A 19,885-nucleotide genomic window follows, 5' to 3' on the forward strand; every position below is an offset into this window, starting at 1 on the left:
CACTAGTAGCTGGGTCGCGGAAGAATCTCTCTTTTCGTTCCGCGAGGTTGTGGAGGTGAGCAGTGGTAGGCTGTGGGGGCACTGAGGTTTGGCGTGCAGACCTCCAGGGCCTGCGTTGCGGGGTGCGAGGGCGCCACAGACTCCCGGAGTGGGCCGGCAGTTTTGGTGCAAGCCATTTGCGAACCTGGGTGGGTAGGAATAAGGTAGGATTGGGCCTGGTGAGCGAGAGGAGCTGGCTTTTCCCGGGATCCCCGCGTTGCTCGGGAGGCTCGAGCCGTGGAAAGCAGGCCCCGAGGGCGGAAGGCTTCGTGGCTGCACTGTGTGGCCCGCGCCTCCGCGTTCATGGGCTTGCTGCCTTGTGTCTGGATGCAGATGTTAAAATTAGGCGTTACGGACATGTGCACGTTTTGTGATTTTTTTTCTAAGTGCGAGGTGACCATTTCTGACGCCTTCTGTGCAGGAGGTGAGGTAGGTGCTTCCTGGAGACACTCCCCCCAAGGTCAGGCATAGCAAGAGGTTGGAGGGATTGTTAGCACTGCGAAAGCGTGCCGCCTCGCTGCTGGGCCTCCCGCTGGATCTTTGGATGTAGAAGTACGCTGGTTAGGAATGCTTTCTGCAGGGTTTCCGGAAAAGCGGTTTTTTTGAGTTAACTCCACTGTGCTGTAATAACCTAACCTTTTGGTATAACAGCAGTGCCGTTGGACCCAATTTTTGTTAAATTTCGTTTTTGAGCAGTTATTTCTGAATACTTAGGTTTTCGTGTTTTAAAAAAACAGAACATACCGTGAAATTACCACGAGTCCATCGGACATTTTGCAGATCTCTTAAGATCTTCCTGACCTTTTTGATTTCTTGTATTTGAGCTGTTTTGTCATTTTATCCTAGGATTGCTTTCTTCACTATGTTGTCATTCTCAAGTATACTAAAGACAACACTAAAACGGAAGAATGTTGGTAGCCCTGTAAGGGAGATGAAGTAGTAAAATAGACTTCTTTTTTTGCCCCCTATTGTCAGATTTTCCAGTGAGATTATAAAAAGACAAAGGGCACCATTGTGTGGTCTGTTAGCCTTTCATTGAAAAGTGAGAATTCATAACTTGTTAGTACTCATAATAGCAAGGAGGTAATATGCCAAGGAAGAGGTTTTAACGAGTGACTTTGATGAATAAGAAGAGGCTGTAAATGGAAATCCAGTAGTTTGGACTGACCTAGTAAATGCTGATTATTTTTCCTGATACAATGAAGCAACACTGCCTTCTGACTTTGTATAAGTTTTTCCAAGGAGTTCCCATCGGCTCTTGAAAAATGGCTTTTGGCCATTAATTGTATGTGAATACTTTTAATTGTATATTGCATAGTTAGTACAATTACATTTTGTATCATGGGAAGATGTTTAACCTTTTTTTTTGGAAACGACAGTACTTACTGTTCTGGAATCTTACTCCACTGGATAGATTGAGAAGACAACTGAAAAATGGAAATTGGGAATTCAGTTTCCAGAGTTTAGAATTTGATTTGAAATGGATGATTCTTAACATAAAAATCCTAGGCCTAGTATATGATTTTTGCCTTTATTTATATAAAATGTGACATAATCTGACCACATCCAATTTTGTATTCTGTTGGCATTGTTCAGAGGAACTACATCACGTTTACTGAATTGTCAGAATTCTGAAGCAAATTACAAGTGGTGAATAAACAATTTGGAGAAGGACTTGGGAGAGTATGTAACGGGAATGAATTTCTCAACTCTATAATGGCATCTAATTCAGCTGTGGAAATTGACAGTGAAAGGTAGGTGCTATTTTAATCAACTCCCACTAGATTTTTACTGCAAAACTGACTAGATTTACTGATAACTTCACTGTATTTTTATTACTGGATAAGTAATAGAGATAATTTTCAAGAATAAGGAAAGAAAAAGAAAACTTGTTTTACATGGGTCTTCAGTTTATGTAGTTAACAGTGGGACAGATTCTTAATCCTGGGGAAACAGGAGAGTATTCTCTGGGCCAATTTGGTATCTCTTCCTGGCTAAATCATCCTAATCTTAACAGGAAAATAGGTATCAGTGGCATATCTTGCTTAAAAAATCAGCGTGTTCAGGTAATGCACATTATAATAGTGCTGGCACATGTATATACATGATGGAAATAGCTAGTTAACTGGGAAATCAAATCAGCATTTCTATTGTATTGAAATTAAATGTTTGCTAGGCTACTTTTGTTTTATTTAGAGCAAGCTCTAGCAGTAAACAAGACTGCCTTTGGAAATTAAAATTATTTCTCTTGGAAGGTCATTTTTTGGTAAGTGCTATTGGCAGTATGGCACATGACATTATGGTCCATTTTAGGTGGTCAGAACAAGGTGGTTGGTTTAGTCCTGAGCCCATCTTAAAAATTATCTCGAGCATTTTTTCCTGCTTTTGGTCTGTGGAAGAAAAGTAGCTTATGGTGGGGCGCCTGGGTGGCTCAGTGGGTTAAGCCGCTGCCTTCTGCTCAGGTCATGATCCCAGGGTCCTGGGATCGAGCCCCGCATCGGGCTCTCTGCTCAGCAGGGAGCCTGCTTCCTCCTCTCTCTCTGCCTGCCTCTCTGCCTGCTTGTGATCTCTGTCTGTCAAATAAATAAATAAAATCTTTAAAAAAAAAAAAAAAGAAAAGTAGCTTATGGTAATAAGCATTTTGTAATATAAAAGTACAATTAATTCTTTCACCTTTTTTCTAGTGATAACTCTTCTGGTAGCAGCCTATTTAAAACTCAGTGTGTCCCTTACTCACCTAAAAGGGTGCAAAGAAACCGTCCTAGAAAGTTTGTTCATTCACCTGAAGTTGCTCAAGCAAGGGATTCATCTAGTGACGACTCTTTCGAACCAAGACCGTTGACTTTAAAAGCTATTTTTGAGAGATTCAAAAACAGAAAACGAAAACGTAAAAAGAAGAAATACAAACCAACAGGAAGACCAAAAGGAAGACCAAAAGGGAGAAAAACCAGTAGACGTTCCCAAATAAATAAGAAACAAGTTCAAGACAAAGGATCTGGGTTCCCATTTTTAGAATCCGAGAGTGCAAGGAAACCATTACCTTGGAGAAAGATTTTAACCTTTGAGGTGAGCCAGTATTTTATATGTGTGGATACGCATAGCTGAAATGTCTGAAATGACTTGTTGGCCACTTTGAGAATTTAGATACGGCTGGAGGAACATGGATGGAATCTGTAACTTTGATAATACTCTTCTGTACACTTACTGCCACTTCAGGACCAGTCTATCCTTTTGCACAGACTTCACCTGGGTGTATTCAGTGAATGTATCCATTTATGAGGTGCTTCAAGGCTGTTAATAAAAAATCCCTTGATCTCACCAGGTCTTTAAATATCATCCCTAAAACTCTAGTGATTCCCAGTTTTACAGTAACCTAAGTCAAGCCCATCCATATCTTCTATGTGTAGTGGCTTCCGTGGAGGCCGTTTTCTTTCAGGTACTGAATATTTGATTTTGACAGAATTGCCTGACAAATAACGTTTTTAGCATTAGACTCTCAAATACTTGAGTTAAATTATTGCGTAATTTACAAACTTTGCTCTAGAATGGGTGGTTTGAAAGAATACTGATCTTTTATGTTTAAAGCTGATTATATGAACATGGGATTTGTTTCTCTTTGTATTTAAAAATGTCTTTAGAAATCCCCAGACAATACAAGATATGTGCTGAGTTTTTCTTGGTATAACAACTTAGGTAAATTTGATAACGTGCTAGGTAGATAGTGGATTTCTCTTGGAGCTAGCATCGGGTATATGTGATCCATATACAGCAGAGAGTAATTTAAGACCGCTTAAGAGTCTGGTAAAGGGATCCTTTCCATTTTGGAACATAAGGCATCTGCTAACTCATGGAAGAAAATTCTGCATTTTGTAACATCATTACATGAAGTGTTTTTGATATTTAGCAAGCAGTGGCAAGAGGATTTTTCAACTACCTTGAAAAACTGAAGTATGAATACTACCTCAAGGAATCCTTGAAACAAATGAATGTTGGTGAAGATTTAGAAAAAGAAGATTTTGATAGTCGTAGATACAAATACTTGGATGATGATGGAGCTCTGTCGCCTATTGAAGAGTCAGAGTGAGTTTAATCATGTGACATAATTTTGGTCCTAGGGTTTTTTGTTTTGTTGTTTTGGGGGGGGGGTTTATTTATTTGATAGAGATCACAGGCAGGCAGAAAGGAGAAGCAGGCTTCCTGCTGAGCGGGCTCAATCCAGGACCCTGAGACCACGACCTGAGCCACCCAGGTGCTCCTTGGTCCTAGATTTTATCAAATTAAATGTTTTTAAATTTTGGTGTTACTTGTTACATGTTATGTTATGGTGTTACAAGTAACCTGTTACATGTTGTTTGTTATGTTACTTATAAGTGTTACTTGTTACATATTAATGTTATGGATTTGTTTATACATTAACATTAATGGGGAGGTACAGATACAATAAGCCATCTGGGTTGTAGTTGAGCTTTGAGCTTGGCACATGAGGCATCCATTTTGGGATGTCCTACATGACAACATAATTTTTCTCCTTACTAATACTGCTATTTTAGTTGTAGATCATGACAGTATATTACTGATAGGGTCTGGATGATTTTGTCGTCTGAGAGTATGTTTTAATGTTACAGAACAGAGGATGGGTCTGCAACAAATGTTGAACAAAATGGCGAATGTGATATCAAATTGGTGGTAAGTGACATTTTTGTCCCATTTGATTTTCGGAGGATAAGCAGTTATTCAGGAAGAATTTAATCCACTAGTTTACTGTCTTAGATTCTGAATTTAATTTTTGAAAGGTTCAATAGATGTGGTACAGGAAATTTAAGAATAAAAATAGGAATTATTGGATACTTGATGAGAACATGGGCTTTTCAGAACTGTTAATAAGTTTTTTTTTTCCATTTAAATTTTTTATTTTTTATAAACATATTTTTATCCCCAGGAGTACAGGTCTGTGAATCACCCGGTTTACACACTTCACAGCACTCACCAAAGCACATACCCTCCCCAGTGTCCATAACCCCACACCCCTTCCCCCAGCAACCCTCAGTTTGTTTTGTGAGATTAAGAGTCACTTATGGTTTGTCTCCCTCCCAATCCCATCTTGTTTCATTGATTCTTCTCCTACCCAGAACTGTTAATAAGTTTAATGTGCTTGCTGTTAGATGTCTAATTAGGATTTTCTAATGAAAAAAAAAAAAAAGCCGAATTTGGGTTTTTAACATCATGCCTTAGTCACCAGGTTATTTTAAGTAATCTAGAGTTAAGTAATGTGTAATTATTAAAACAATAAAATTTAGTAGTCATTTAATGGTGATTTTTTTTTTAATGCAGGACCATAATGAGTTCATTATAAGTTCTCAAGTACCAAAGATGAAGAATGTGTATATACAACAAGAGGAATGTACTGAAGAAGCTGCTTTGTCTAAAAAGAGAGCATCAAAGTCTAAAAACATTGGACAAGAGTATAGAATGGCCTGAAAAGAGATAGGAATATGAATGTTAAGGTAAACAGAAGAGAGAAAACAGCTTTTCATAGAAAGTAAAGACGATAAATACAAATACATATGTTGGTGTAGTGATAAAAGAGAACCTGCTAAGGACAGAAGAAAATCTGAACAAGTTAGTGAAACTTCTAAAGAATTACTAGAAAAAAATATTTTAAAAAACAGTGAAATTATCACAGAAAATTGAGGCTAGAATAGCAGAAATAATCACTTGAGAAATCATAAACAGAAGATCCATTTTGCCTATACTTATTCATTTCAGGGTAAGCACTTCCAGGTGTTAGTTGTGCATTCAACTCAAGGAAGTACAGAGATTGTAATCCTGAAACAGTAATCACTAATGATGGACAACCAACCATCCATTCCTCAAGAGTACCCGAAACCATTTTGATGGCTGTTTCACTCAAAAGTGACCTTTAGCTTCAAATGTGTAGTACTCTAATAACTTACTAGTTACCTAGACTCTTTAACTACCAATTTTCATCACTACTGTATATTGCTGATTGTGCCACTAAATGTCTACTATATTTTATGTTCGCACTTTTGCTGTTTTTGTTTAGTTTGTGAACAAAGACTTAGACAAAGTGCAAAAAATAAATCCTCTTTTGCAACCCAGAACTCATGGCTCAGTATGAGTTTTGATACAGATAAGAAGGAACAAGATCCGGGGTGCCTGGGTGGCTCAGTGGGTTAAAGCTTCTGCCTTCGGCTCAGGTCATGATCTCAGGGTTCTGGGATCAAGCCCTGCATCGGGCTTTCTGATCAGGGAGCCTGCTTTCCCCTCTCTCCTTGTGATCTGTCAAATAAAATAAAAAATCTTCAAGAAGGAAATAAAAAATCTTCAAGAAGGAACAAGAGTCCCTAAGACAGATTAAAGTCATAGTGGGGGGTACTGACAAACCTGAAGGACGATTCCAGGACTGTAAAATTAACTAGAAGCATATAAGGGAAATCTCAGCTGTACTGAATTAGTATTCTAATTTTAATGTTGACATGAAACAAAGATGCCTTGTTTTTTGTAGGCTTTTCACTTGAACACAATGTCTGGGATTAAAGGTACATCTTACACTTTTAGGTGAGTGGATCAGATTTGTTGAAATGTACTTTGTCAGACAGTTCATACTTCCACGGGTTTCATTACATTTTGCGATTTTATAATTTGATGTTCCAGAAAAACGAATTTTAGGGGTCACACATTTTATAGGGGAAGGTACAAGCTTCACTGTACTTGCAGGAAAGGGTTTCCATAAACTCTAAGTTAGTTTATATTGAAATAATCAGAATACTGGATATTTCTGTTTCATGCATTTATTTTAAACCAAAGCATAATCTAAAGTAAGATATAGGATTTAACAGTGTAATGTTAGAAATGATTAGAGGACATAAGATTACCTAAATCTGAATGATGCAAAGTTTAATTAAAAAGCACCCAATTTGTTTATCTTCCAGTGATTTTCTAAATGGGAACAACAATATAGCCACCTTAATATTTTCCCATATTTTTTTATAAGTGACATCAAATAATGATCGCTCTTAAGATGAGGCAAAAAAATCAAACACTTTGCTGTAATCTGGGGATGTCCTAGACAAAATAAACTGTGATACTGGAGTTTGCCGAAATCAAGACTTAAGTATGGAAATCTTCCTTTGGTGGTTTCTCTAGTAGCTATTTTGTACTTACCTTCAGTCTTTGGTCTTTATTCTCAGTATAGACTGACTCCTTCCTGTAAGTATTTTAAAAATCCTTAATGTTTAAAATATGTGGAATGATTTAATTTGTAAATACTTGGCTTTTTGCACACCTTTGAACTCAGAGACTTAGATCACAGTTCTAATTGCTTTTCCTGTGGAATCTTCCAATTTTAAACTAAACAGTGTTGAGGTCTATCCCGATGGGGCTTTTTCTGTAGACCTACATCGTTGGAAACGCCTCATAGAGTATTTGTGTGGTTTCCTTTATTCACAGAACTATGTGTTAGATCTGTGGGAAAGAACTGCAAGACACTTAACATTATCTGCTAAAACTCTGACCTAATAGTTATGTTTTTTAAATCTTAGGTATTGGTGTATCCCAATAATCTGTACAGTTCTAGGGTGGATAGTTTAGGTAAGTTTTCATTGGGGACAGTATAATCTTTGGGGCACTGTTACAGTTCAGATGATGAATTTAATTGTTCAACTGCTGGATGATACAGACATGAACTAAAACTTAATTCTGACAGAGCTGGTTATAGCTTAAAAAAACAGTTTGGATACTAATCATATATTTAGGTTTTAGATTTTAATCAAACTTAAAACTGTCCTTAATCTTTTGATGTTTTATCTATAGGGGTGAATATGATTTGAACTCACTCATATTTAGAGGTAGGTGGAAAATGCAGTTTTTGTTGAAATTTATTAAGGATCCAAAAGTTCTGAAAAGTAAGTTGTGAGGTCAGCATACTGTTGTGTGCAGTAGTTATCTGGGTATGCAACAGAAGTATCAAGATCTTGGTAGAAATATTTGCCACAATACTTGACAAACTGAAGAGACTGCATGTCTAGGGAGTAACATGAAAATGCCCTCTTCTGTATCTTTATTAAGTAGTTCCTACGGTTCATCCTAATAACATATTTGGATATATTACAACAGAGATATTGAGGGTTTTTTTTTTTTTAAGGAATTCTGCTTAATAATAATAGCAACTAATCTTGATTTCTAATGCAAAATTTCTTTTAGTGATTTGACTTAACAGTTCTGTATGTGCCTTATACAGAGATAGGAAAGATAATCAGGACTAGGTTTATGTACTTAAGATGGAGGTAAAGTAGTTGTCTTATTGGAATGACAGGAATAATTACAAGAACTGAAATTTGTAGAGAACGTTTCTCAGGAGGTAGCATTGTAGCCTATAGGTAGAGGTGTTTATATATCTGGCAGGATCGCACTGCATGGTATCTGCCCTCAGCAGCTCATTCCTGCTGGGTGTTCAAAGGACAGTGCAATAGAAACTCAGTATCTGGCATCGTTGGTTTTCTTGGCTTCGTGCATGTTAAACCTGGTATTTTTACTGAAACAGTATTCTTAACGGTTTTTTGTACTGCTCAGCTTGAGATAATTTTCAAGAGGAAGTAATGCTTCTCCTTTTCTAGGGTGTTTGAAATTGAGAACCAGACAGATCCACACTCAGACCCTAAACAGGTAAGGCTTAAATTTCAGTTGCTTCTAGTGGCTGCTTGCTTTTTTCTGGTTAGCAAAACAGCAGGACTTCAGTACAGAGAGGCAGAAAGTTTGTATAGATTTTAAGCTGGAGAGGAACTTCAATAAAGCCTCATTGTAGATGGAAATGGGCACCACTGTTCATGGTGTCCAGAAATTGTTAATGTGGCTACATTGGGACACAGGTTATGCTTCCATCACAGCAAGTTTATTGCTGTGGTGACAATGAGGCCTGTAACATTTTCTCTTACGTTCATGGAGTAGAGTGGAAGAAATAAGACTTAAGCATTAGAAACAGTTAAGGAATGATTTTAGATCTGTTTGCCAAAATAGCAGTCAGTGCACTTCTACAATTTGACTTCTAGGGCCCTGAAGTAAAGACATTGGATCCCAAAGATTATAGGTAAGATTTCCCCTAAGAAGCCCTAGGAGATGGAATCCATTAATTTACCTAATTTTGAAAGCCACTAGTCCTGGTAGTTCATTATCTCACCACTTTAAACACAAAACCCTAGATGTTGAAAGGCTGCAGTTTGTGTTTATACTGTTTGCCAGTGATTTGTGATGTTATGATGATGGGCAAAATGTTCAACTGCTCTGAATGCGCTGAATGAAAGTAGCCTTTCTGAACATCCATCTAAATGAGATCTGTGCTTTCCAGCAAAAGCTCTAAAGTAAAAGTTAACTGAAACGTGAGTAGTTACTTTGGAGTTAACCGGAGGGCATTTCATGCCAATTAGGGTATGAATGCAAATGAATATAGCTTTAGTTTAAAATATCTTTGTTCCCAACATTTAAATGAATTGGATTGAAAGCAGTTATTCCAACTCTGTAGTTTTAAGTCGGCAATTTTCAGCACATATTAGTATAGAACTGGGTTTCAGGATACTTGGGAACCTAATTAACTGCATTTTGAAAAGTAGAGTCTGAACTTTAAAATTTTCCATAGGTGGGGAGTTCTTAAATTATGTCCGTATTCAAATGGAGATGCAAGAAACCCAGCTGAAAGAACTCTGGCAAGTTAATTTGCTGTTGCACTGTATAATGGTATAATGGTCATTACCAAGGCTTTGAGAATGCAGTTTCTCATTTGCTGTGGACATGACCATAAAAAAATTTTCCCACTAGGTTTTCTTTCTTTCTGCTACTTTGCTAGCATTCAGCCTATTGGGAACATTTTACCAACTATGTTCTATTTCCATTGCCTTAGATTAGCCCTGTCCAGTATAAATTTAACAGAAGCCATACGTGATTTGGTAATGGTCCTATTTCAGCTTCTCATCTGAACATACATGGCTAGTATACTGAACAGTGCATTCCTAGATCTCTAAGAGATGTCTTTTGCTAACTCCTTCCATATTGTAAATAACCATGCAACTTGTAATGTAATATATTTAATAGAGGGAGGCTGGCTTCAGTTTACATGATCATCTCTGGAAATGGAACCTTACTTTATGTTCCTGTTATATAGGAGTGACAGTGACAACTGTGGATTGATCAAGTTCTTTTTAAAAGGTATGTACACATTTGAAAAAATAATTTATAGGTCATTTCAAAGAGGGCTTGCGGGACTAAAACCAAGAGCTCTTAACGCTGTGACCAAATATTAGAGTTCTCCATAGGATGTAATAGTTACTCAATAGTGCTATGTTTTCCTGAGGAGATACAAGATTTAGCTGCTTCTATGATTGGTCAAGTGGGAAAGAAATGTCTCCCAAGTTTAACTAATGTATATATATACTCTCGTTCTCAGGGCTGTTTTGAAGATTATGATTCTAACTTTGGAGGAACTATGGTGATGAGCAGTGACTGGCAGTGGAAGTAATCACATATAAAAACTCCTTAAATAAAAATTTATTGGCTTTAAATAATTTTTGCCTATGTTACACATAATTTAAAAAAAAACTTTACACTTTTAGTAGAAAGTCAGCATGTATTTTTGGCTCTAAGTTTCTCCAGTGTTTGCTGTGGAGGGAATAAAAAAACCAAAAATTTAGTATGTTACTCATTGTAGTATACCCTAGACACAGAAAAATTGTAGGGGGCCTAGCTCACCTTATGAAATTCTTTAGCCCTTGCTCTGTTTTGGGTGTATGCATCTTGCTTTGCTTTCTCGTCCCTTTGCTGTTTGACTTCAGCTAACTGATTGTATGATCTGTAAGAAATGTATACGCAGAACTAAGGATGGAGTGTGAATTCCTATTCATACACACACACACACACACACCCACACAACCCCTGTACCTTAGGGCTCTTTGATGCATGAGGGCTTGTGCAGTCTTTCTGTCTTCAGGAAGTGACACTCTAACCTTAACTTTATTCACACCCTTCAGGCGATTCACAGATGAGCCTGAGCAGAGAACAAGTGACTTGGCAAATATTACAATGCTTCATTCTCTGTGCGAGCTGATGCAGATTATGTGGAACATACCTGTAGGTTTCTCCTTAGCTATTTTGATTTGAGAATTTTCAGAAATACGAATTTTATTCTTTATTTCTTTCTGTCTCTGGGAGGATCTTTCTATAAATGATTTTTTCCTCTTTATAAATGCTTCTTGTAAGCTCCCAGGTAGAGCTATAATCTTTGGAGGGGTTTCTGTTTAAAAAAAAAAAAAAAAAAAATGAAGCTTTTAATATTGTGGTAGTAGTATACAAGATTGTGGGGCAGTGTGACTATTAGAACTGAATGGGGAACTCTGCTGGCCCCTTGGGTAACACTAACCATTTCAGATGCTCAAGGGCCTACCTGCAGACACAAACATGTGCTCCTCCGTGCTGTGTTCAGATACATCTGGATAATCCAAGGTTTCTGTTACTGTTACAAAAGGTAGAAGTTCACTCACCTAATTGCAAAAAAAAGGAAAAAAAAATTCTCGATGAATTTATGGCTTCATCTCTGAACAGTATCACAAGCTAGGTTCTAAAACCTTTAACAATTTCTAAATCCCCGGTTTCCTCAGATAGACAGATGTGGTCTTTGGGGGAGGTAGGCAGCGATGCCTTACTCTAATCCTTAAATGCAGTATAGGAATCTGTGTCCCATAAACTTAGCTTCTATTCTTCCTTTGTGCTGGTTCTCATAAGACTTAAGTTTTCTGGGAAGGGAAGTTAAAAAAAAAAAAAAAAGACTATTCCTATTAAAATGTTTTATCTGACCAGCCTACTCTAGCCAAAAGCTCCCCCCTCACCCCCATTCCTGTCAAGTTCTTCCAAACCACTTCTGCATCGGCCCTACTTGTCTCCTGCTTCCCCAAATTACCCTTATCAGTAACCACAGCAACCAGTCCTCCTAGGTATGGAGCCATTTTTTAGATAAGTAATTTAATACAGTATCAGGCCGTAAGAAAAGTCCTGCCACAATACTATAGAGAATCTGGGATTTGTAAGAGGGTAAATTAATAGACTGCATCAAATAGTTGGTGGGTTGGGATTTAGATTTTCTGTTTCCAGGCTGCAGTTCTGTGATCAATGAATTTATCTACCATAACCTAGAGTCCTTATTAATTAACTAGAATTAAATTTGTGGCACGATTCCCTCCAATGACTATCTCCTAAGCAGTGAAGTGGGCCAGGAAGAATGGTTTGCTTGCATTGGAGAAAACTATAAAGAACCTGTAGCTAGGGGCGCCTGGGTGGCTCAGGGGGTTAAAGCCTCTGCCTTAGGCTCGGGTCATGATCCCAGGGTCCTGGGATCGAGCCTGTATCAGGCTCTCTGCTCTGTGGGGAGCCTGCTTCCTCCCCTCTCTGCCTACTTGTGATCTCTGACAAATAAATAAATAAAATCTTTAAAAAAAAAAAAAAAAAAAAAGAACCTGTAGCTAACAGAACTCAAAACCCATTTTTGTGTTTCATAACTTGAAATATATCTTCATTTTTTCTTTGGGACTGACCCACACAAAATAAACTTAAAAGGTAATAGCACTCATTTTGTATCCCCCTCCGGATAAATCCCCTGATTTTTACCTATCCTAGAGCTCCACTGCCTTTTTGGGAACAAAATCAATATTTCACTGAATCAATTCATTCCTGAGTTCCAGTAATTCCAGGTCCTAATGAAAACTATAGCGTCATAAGATGAATGTCTTTAGGGCTATTAAATGGTACAACACAATGCTATCGGGCAGTTTGAGAGCTGGTCTCTTCCTGTCTGCTGTCAGGTGCTTGTAAGCACAGTAACCTCTGCCTGTTCACTATGTAGTTGAGTGCATTTGCACCCAGAAAGGGGAAGGAAATTAGCTGGCAAACAATTCTAATGTAAAAAAATGCCATGCAGAAACTACTTAAAAGACCTGTTGCCTTACTCTCAGTTTATTGTGTTGCTCTATTAATGAGGTATATTCATATTAAAGAGAGCTATGAAGTTTACCTGAGAACTGCTTTTTGCCTCATTTCCTTTCCTTTCTTCTAGTGTTAGATTTGCAAGATCCATTTCAGCAATACTGATATCACTGGTGCTTAGTAATGTAAGCTCTGGTTCTTCTATTATACCATGGCCAGACTCTGTCTCCTGTGCAATAAAATTCAAAAGGAAACCATATGCTTAAAACATTAAAAATACAAAAATAATCTATGTTACAGAGGAAGAACAATGGTGGTCCGTGGAGACCACAGTGGTGCCTTCCCCAACCCCTGACCCACTTTTAGAAATACTTAGGACTTTGGGGATGGGCAAAATAATTGTCTGAAAGTAGCTATTGCAAGGGTTGTAAGCCCAAATGCTTATTATGGGGCTACGCAGATAGTACAAATGAAGGTTGACTGGGAGCTGTGTAGGACCTGAGGGCGTAATCTAGATCAGTAGCTGGTGCGGTGCAGCCAGATGGAGGCCACTGTTGCCAAACCACATTTTTAGAGGAAGTATCTTTAATTACTGAACAAGAATTTGCAAAACAAACACAAAACCACCCAAAACCCGCAAAATAAAACACACAATGTGGCCCAGATGTCACTCTTGCTGTCAATATAATTTCTAATCTATGTTTATCAGTAAAAGAACAAACTACTAGAAAGTGAAAACCATATTCAGGTGACTGGAGTTGAAACAAGCAGATTAAAGAGGCTGAAGCACAGGTCAAGCCATCAGAAAAAAGATGCGTCAACTGGGACCAGACCTTTTGGAGATTTACAATGATTACGAGATTGACTATCTCAGGAATATCAGCAAGAATTTCAGTTGTTTCTCTTGAATTTGGTTTCAAAAGACTTGTGGAAATGAATTTATATACAACATTTCACTTACCCACACTGGAATAGAGCTCTGTAATGATCCAGAACTTAAAAAGAGCTCTGACTCTGCTAGGTGAGAAAGGTTTCCTGGGATTTTTGGAGTTTCTGTCTTAGTGGAATTCTTAAAATACTTTTCATTCTCAACAGAATATGGTGCTTGAACTGAAGTTCCCCTTTCCACTGTTCTGACACAGGATTGAGAATCCATTTCCTCCACATGTGAATTTATATTTAAAACCCCAAGGCTTTCAGTTTTATCTCCATCAAGTCCTCTTTCTGATGGTTCTTCAAAGCTCAGTCTTTCTTTTCTGCCTTGGGGTTGGGCTTTTGTTGAGCACACACTAGAGGTAGACCCACACGGCGTGCTATACTGTAGACTTAAGGGATGAAATACATTAGCCTCATCAGAGGAACTGAAAACTGAACTCTGTAAATTTTCTACACAGAGGTGGAAATGAACACTTTTTTTCTTATTTTGTATTTCAGTCTGTTCAGAATAGTTCTGATTTTCCATGCCTTGGGAAGAATCTCTTGCTTCAATGCTAAAAATACTTGGTAGATCAATATGTTGGCTCCCCTCCTGTGAAGAAAATTCTGGCAGAAGCTGTTGAAAAGATTGTTCAGATCCTGAAAGAAATAAGTTAACCATAATTACATGTTGTAAAACCTGGATACAGATATAATCTCTAATAGTCTGACTAAATTATAAATAATGAAGTCAGATTACATGAATAGAAAACTAAAAGAATGGTCAGAGTGATATTCAAATAATTCTGCTCCCACCATGTATTTTCTCCTAGCCTAATAAAATATGGTTATTAGGAATAATGAGGACTCTTCCCTAAGAGAGAATACTGATTTTAATGATGGAACTTAGACTAAAATGTACATGTGTATCTCAAATAAAAATATGTATGTCTGTGTATATATAAAGTTTGTACAAGAAGTTTTAGAAGAATACCTAAAACTCTTAGGGTTGAGCAGGACTTTTGCTTTTATTTTATCAAGTTCAGAATTGTAAAAATGCAAACTGAGCATTATTCTGTTATTGAAATGAATACACAGAGAAACAGAAGCTGTGACACTGGAAATGGGTGAAGACAGGACTGACCAAGTGGTGCTAGGCACACCAAGGAAAATTGGTGTAATGGGTGTAAATAAAGCAAAAGTTGTTGGTTTTTTTTTTTTTTTTTTAAAAGATTTTATTTATTTATTTGACAGACAGAGATCACAAGTAGGGAGAGAGGCAGGCAGAGAGAGAGGAGGGGAAGAAGGCTCCCTGCTGAGCAGAGAGCCCGATGTGGGGCTCGATCCCAGGACCCTGAGATCATGACCCGAGCCGAAGGCAGAGGCTTTAACCCACTGAGCCACCCAGGCGCCCCAAAGCAAAAGTATTTTTTAACTTAATCATACCTTCAGTCTTTTCTGTGGCAAATATCTGAGCAGCAGCATGAGCCAAAGGAGGGTCCAGCTGCTGGTTTGGGCTTGTGTTAGAAGAATTCAGGCTGGTTTTCAGTGCTGTAAAGGAAACTGTGCTTCTGGGTGCTCCAACAGTGTGGTGGCTTTCACACGAAGAATCTGAGTTCTGATGGAAAACAACAGGTTAAGGCTGAAATACTGATTATGTATTACCAACTGGATTAATAGTCATGTTCCTATGATACTACTCTGCCTTAATTACCACTTCACTTTCACACTATTACTTTACTTAAACCCAATTCTTCCATTTCAGTTAATATCAAAGAGACTTTGACAAAAATTATTAGAAAACTGCAAATTAACCATAGTTTAGAATACAATGAAATCATTTTCAAAGGCAGGAACTATTATGTAGGACAGCCTGGGATGTCAGGGTATGGGAGTGGAAAGACCGAGGTTCAAATCTCAGCTGCCTTACTATATAGAAAGAGGCCTTAAATTTTATAAAATTAGTAATAAAAAAACACAAACCATAAAAATATTCTTGAGCATTTTATGCATGGTACTCATTAGCCAGAGATAAGGCTGACAGGACAAAATTCTAGTACAGCTTGTTTTCAATCTTGGCTCCACATCAGAATCGCCTGGGGAGCGATTATCAGAAATTATCTGATTATCAGAAAAGAGTTTCTGATAATCTAAGCACGCCTAGGGATTCTGATTTAATTGGTCTGGGTACAGCCTGGACACTGGGATTTTTAAAAGCTTTCCATGTGATTCTAATTAGCAGCAAGGTGAGGAACTACTGTTTTGTTTTTTTGTTGTTCTTGTTTTTAGAAATTCACAGCAATGAAGCACCGACATTAATGTACCTGGTAAAAGTCTCTGCTGTCTTGAGAAATCCCAGAATATGATGATATATCAAAATCTGGATGTGGTTCTAAGGGTTTAAATAGCTGACGATGCAAATTTGGAAAAGTGTGTTCCAACTCCGGAAAGTCAAGGTCAACTGTTGTAACGTTGAGAAAAAAGATTAATTTTAGGTAACTGCAATTTAATGAAATTACTTCCATTTTTTTCATTGTCAGCAGACACTTTCAAATTAAGTCCTATCATTATGTCCCACATACAAAAAATGAGGATACTCTCAATGACCAAAACCTTTGACCAAGTTTCCACTTTCCACATTCCAAAGTCTTATGACATTAATTAGAAGAAGCCACTATGATCACTGCTTTGCTATAAGCGCTGGTTATTCTCACTTATTTTAGTATCTGTGATTTAAAAAAAGAAGAAAAGTTCCTGTACAGGATGTTACTATGGGCCTGGCATCGTACTTCATGTGTATTATATCATTTAATCTCCAACATCTTTTAACGGAAGATGAAGGAGTAAGCAATGTGTTTATTATCTCCCAGCTAAGGAACGATCAAACTAGGGACTCGAGGTCTGATCTTATTCTCAATATTGGCAATACTGCCTCAGCTGTTAAGCTAAGTTTGCAATGGTAAAGGAAGATCCGTTCATCTCCGCGACATGTTCTTCAGCCTAACTCATTCCAGATCTCCTCTCATTAAATGCCGTTTTCCATGTATTGTGTCAGAACTGCCACAGCAGGCCATAAAGACATGAAGCTCAAACCATCATTCCTTAAAACTAAAAGGATGAAAAGTTATATAAAAGCGTTAAAAATAATTTTACCCTCAAGTCTGTTTTTTTCAGTCATCAGATTTGCTTCATTTCTGTGCTTGCCTATCATCTGCTGCATGTGTGTCTTACCAGGTGTAAACTTTTCCACTGCAGGCAACAGGGGTTGAAGAACTTCCCGAGAATCCTGCCTTTGACAATGAACTTGTGATGAGGGAAGTACAGAACTTAAAATATCTCTTTCCTCTTCTTTACCAGTGGTAGATTCTTGTTCCCTGGGGTCCAGCTCTGAAAATGACCCTAAAAATTGAGTTTAATGAAAATACTTAGTGGCTGGGCACTTCCTAAGAGACAAGTTTTGGTAGGGAAGCACAGCAGTATACACTGATGAGGATCCGAGCAATTAAGAAATCTGCTCAGACAGGTTCCCACTGAATGGGAAAATGTGACAATAGCAGGTAATTCTGAAAATATTGGAGAACCATAGAGCATCCCTGTGGGTCTGCAGGCCTGGAACTTCCAATAATGTTTAGGGTATCATACTGCCCATTATCCTCTCTCAGGCATCAACAGTTTACTACTGAGATTTAAAGAAACAATCCCTCTCAGCACACTGGGACAAGCTCTCAATGTTTGCTCTCACCACTGTACTGACCTCGACTGATGCTGGTCTTTCAGTTTATTTACAAACATTCTGACTTTATTACCTGGATCTGTAAGGCTCAGATCCGTGTTTTCATAACTTAAAAAGCTCCCAGTAGAAACAGTTACTGATGATAACGGCTCATGATAAATCTCTTCTGTTTCAGCCTAAAAATGAAGAGGAACGTAAGACTACAATGTAGGAAGTAACAGCTAGAAAAAAACTCAAATCAGTGACATTAGCAGTTATCAATTCTGAGCTCAGATCAAGTGTAGAAACCTTCATAGTTGTAAAGGTCAGCAGTAAAACCTTTTCATCATTGCTCAGAACTCATTAGTCTCACTCACACACACACACACACCCCCACCCATCTATCAAGTCCTCAGTTATACTCAGTCACCTTTACACACACACACACACACACACACACACACACACACACACACACACACCTCCAGACATATGCCCTTATTGTTTTAAGTTACTTTTGCTTCTCAGAACTAGAGAGATCATGCATCAGGTAGACTGGAAGGTCTTCTGATGCTCAGATTTGGCTATTTTCATCATTGATCCACTTCAGTAAGAGCAGATCTCAGAGAACACAGACTTCAGTATTTCACAACTTCTATAAACTAAAAGACAACATGAAACCAAACAGCTCTAACAATGGAGGACACATTAAGACACTACTAACATTATCCAGCTTCATAGTTGGACTCAGATATATCTGTTCTTCCTCCACGGCATGATTCTCAGCCATAGCCTCCTTGACCTTTACTGAAATTAGGGGGAGAAGGGGGTAGTTTAGATTATTACAAGTCAAATTCTTAGCACCAAAGGATATCATTTCTATTTTCCTACAGTTTTTTTTTCATATTTTGCTTTGTAGAATTGTCTTAGACCAAAACATTCATTTTATTATTCATTAAAAACATTTCCTAGTCAGCATAATATGCTTTTCCCTGGAAAACTGTACTTATATTCTACGGAAAGAAAATTACCAGTGTGCTGGGAAATGCTTTTGTTATTAAGTGAAGCAAGAATATTCAATCATTAATACAGTATGATCTCAAAACTGAGATCATATTGAGTTGAGAAAAATGCATATAAAAATATAATATATAAAAATTATTTGGCTCACTTAAGAATTCAGCTATTCTGAGTTTATTTTTCTCTTACTCCAACAGTCAACATTTATGGGAAAGCTGGTCAAAGTATATAGTTATCTGTGGCTCTGAAACAGAATAAGATTAAAACTGTGCCATCAGGGGCGCCTGGGTGGCTCAGTGGGTTAAGGTGCTGCCTTTGGCTCAGGTCATGTTCTCAGGGTCCTGGGATCAAGTCCCACATCGGGCTCTCTGCTTAGCAGGGAGCCTGCTTCCCTCCCTCTCTCTCTGCCTGCCTCTCTGTCTACTTGTGATCTCTGTCTGTCAAATAAACAAATAAAATCTTTAAAAACAAAAACAAAAAAACAAAAACAAAACCTGTGCCACTAAATATATAAATTAAAATTGTGTTTCATTATCACCATGATTTTATTAAGAGACATCATACACACTAAAAGCATGTTTCTTTTTTTTTTATGTTTCTTAAACGTTTTTGTAAGAAATGTTTTCTCAAAGACCCAGGACACACACAGTAAAATGTATTATTTTGACCTAACTGATATAACCAATAAATCGTTACTTGGGTTCTTCTAAACACACTAAAATTTTCAGTAGAGAAACTAAGATACAGTGAAATTTTATAGTAAGTTGTTATTTTTTCCTAGGCACCTCATTTCAAAACCTAGTTGGGGAGATAAGTTTATCTGGGGCTTACCAATTCATAATCATAACACTATACTGTTATCTGTAACATACCAAGAAGATTCCCCCAGGGGGAAGATTTGGGTAGAATAAGAGGTAGAAAATAAAAGTAAGAAAGGAACAAGGCGCTTTCTTTTGGAGAAACCTTGCAGAATTCAGTACAGATGGCCCTGAAAGAGCTGGAAGAGAAACGAGGATCACTGGATTGGAAAGGACTCACTGATACAAGGGACCCATTACTGAAAAAGGGAAGTAGCATCATGAAAGCAATGCCTTGAACACAGTCGTCTTCCCATGACACACAAGAATTTCCTGTTTTTCTTCCAAAGCAAAGCACCATTTCCCACCTTCCAACAAAAGCAAAGGGCACAGAGCTTGGAAGTTAGTGATCCCATCATAA

At 37.8% G+C, this 19,885-nt stretch overlaps 2 protein-coding genes and 10 non-coding genes across 30 annotated transcripts in view; 9 read left to right on the forward strand and 3 right to left on the reverse strand.

Moving 5' to 3' along the window:
• Positions 1-20: 20 nt before the first annotated feature.
• On the forward strand, positions 21-10,613 carry TAF1D (TATA-box binding protein associated factor, RNA polymerase I subunit D). Of its 11 annotated transcripts, XR_004289329.1 has the most exons (12): positions 21-468; positions 1,636-1,793; positions 2,724-3,105; positions 3,944-4,119; positions 4,665-4,725; positions 5,371-5,543; positions 6,566-6,618; positions 7,602-7,650; positions 7,873-7,907; positions 8,676-8,724; positions 9,108-10,257; positions 10,496-10,613. XR_004289329.1 is itself a non-coding variant. In XM_032359161.1 (6 exons), exons 2-6 carry the CDS (start codon positions 1,756-1,758, stop codon positions 5,515-5,517), a joined length of 804 nt encoding a protein of 267 aa, XP_032215052.1. In that variant the 5' UTR covers positions 21-468; positions 1,636-1,755; the 3' UTR covers positions 5,518-6,161. The 11 variants fall into 11 exon arrangements, 1 of the variants encoding a protein (XP_032215052.1); XR_004289330.1 differs by having other exon boundaries at positions 6,566-7,907; positions 9,108-9,145; positions 9,692-10,257; XR_004289332.1 differs by having other exon boundaries at positions 6,566-7,907; positions 9,108-9,145; positions 10,144-10,257.
• LOC116600491 lies at positions 6,080-6,205 on the forward strand. Its single transcript, XR_004289690.1, has one exon. It is a non-coding gene; the product is annotated as a small nucleolar RNA SNORA40 (small nucleolar RNA).
• Positions 7,420-7,550, forward strand: LOC116600484. Its single transcript, XR_004289684.1, has one exon. It is a non-coding gene; the product is annotated as a small nucleolar RNA SNORA18 (small nucleolar RNA).
• On the forward strand, positions 7,696-7,767 carry LOC116600496. Its single transcript, XR_004289694.1, has one exon. It is a non-coding gene; the product is annotated as a small nucleolar RNA SNORD5 (small nucleolar RNA).
• LOC116600474 lies at positions 8,467-8,604 on the forward strand. The gene has a single exon (XR_004289674.1). It is a non-coding gene; the product is annotated as a small nucleolar RNA SNORA8 (small nucleolar RNA).
• On the forward strand, positions 8,851-8,985 carry LOC116600476. The gene has a single exon (XR_004289676.1). It is a non-coding gene; the product is annotated as a small nucleolar RNA SNORA1 (small nucleolar RNA).
• LOC116600470 lies at positions 9,305-9,377 on the forward strand. Its single transcript, XR_004289671.1, has one exon. It is a non-coding gene; the product is annotated as a small nucleolar RNA Z40 (small nucleolar RNA).
• On the forward strand, positions 9,796-9,921 carry LOC116600483. The gene has a single exon (XR_004289683.1). It is a non-coding gene; the product is annotated as a small nucleolar RNA SNORA32 (small nucleolar RNA).
• On the forward strand, positions 10,287-10,413 carry LOC116600475. Its single transcript, XR_004289675.1, has one exon. It is a non-coding gene; the product is annotated as a small nucleolar RNA SNORA25 (small nucleolar RNA).
• Positions 10,614-10,615: 2 nt separating the features above from the next.
• CEP295 (centrosomal protein 295) overlaps positions 10,616-19,885 on the reverse strand; it is a 53,644-nt gene continuing 44,374 nt past the window's right edge. For 6 of the 9 annotated variants that reach the window (XM_032359145.1, XM_032359148.1, XM_032359147.1 and 3 more), the window contains 12 exons: positions 18,372-18,454; positions 17,742-17,844; positions 17,089-17,334; positions 16,260-16,396; positions 15,382-15,553; positions 13,982-14,595; positions 13,109-13,249; positions 11,489-11,585; positions 11,174-11,338; positions 10,987-11,092; positions 10,798-10,897; positions 10,616-10,707 (listed from right to left, as the gene is read on the reverse strand). In XM_032359145.1, the coding sequence (XP_032215036.1) occupies positions 10,669-10,707; positions 10,798-10,897; positions 10,987-11,092; positions 11,174-11,338; positions 11,489-11,585; positions 13,109-13,249; positions 13,982-14,595; positions 15,382-15,553; positions 16,260-16,396; positions 17,089-17,334; positions 17,742-17,844; positions 18,372-18,454 (2,003 nt within the window). In that variant the 3' untranslated portion in view covers positions 10,616-10,668. Of the gene's footprint in view, positions 10,708-10,797; positions 10,898-10,986; positions 11,093-11,173; positions 11,339-11,488; positions 11,586-13,108; positions 13,250-13,981; positions 14,596-15,381; positions 15,554-16,259; positions 16,397-17,088; positions 17,335-17,741; positions 17,845-18,371; positions 18,455-19,885 lie in introns of those variants that run through there. The other 3 variants (XM_032359146.1, XM_032359149.1, XM_032359150.1) reach the window with 3 other exon arrangements.
• LOC116600488 lies at positions 17,933-18,002 on the reverse strand. The gene has a single exon (XR_004289688.1). It is a non-coding gene; the product is annotated as a small nucleolar RNA U2-30 (small nucleolar RNA).
• Positions 18,170-18,249, reverse strand: LOC116600490. Its single transcript, XR_004289689.1, has one exon. It is a non-coding gene; the product is annotated as a small nucleolar RNA U2-19 (small nucleolar RNA).

Source organism: Mustela erminea, chromosome 9, assembly GCF_009829155.1.
Source record: "Mustela erminea isolate mMusErm1 chromosome 9, mMusErm1.Pri, whole genome shotgun sequence".
NCBI classification, from domain to species: Eukaryota; Metazoa; Chordata; class Mammalia; order Carnivora; family Mustelidae; genus Mustela; species Mustela erminea.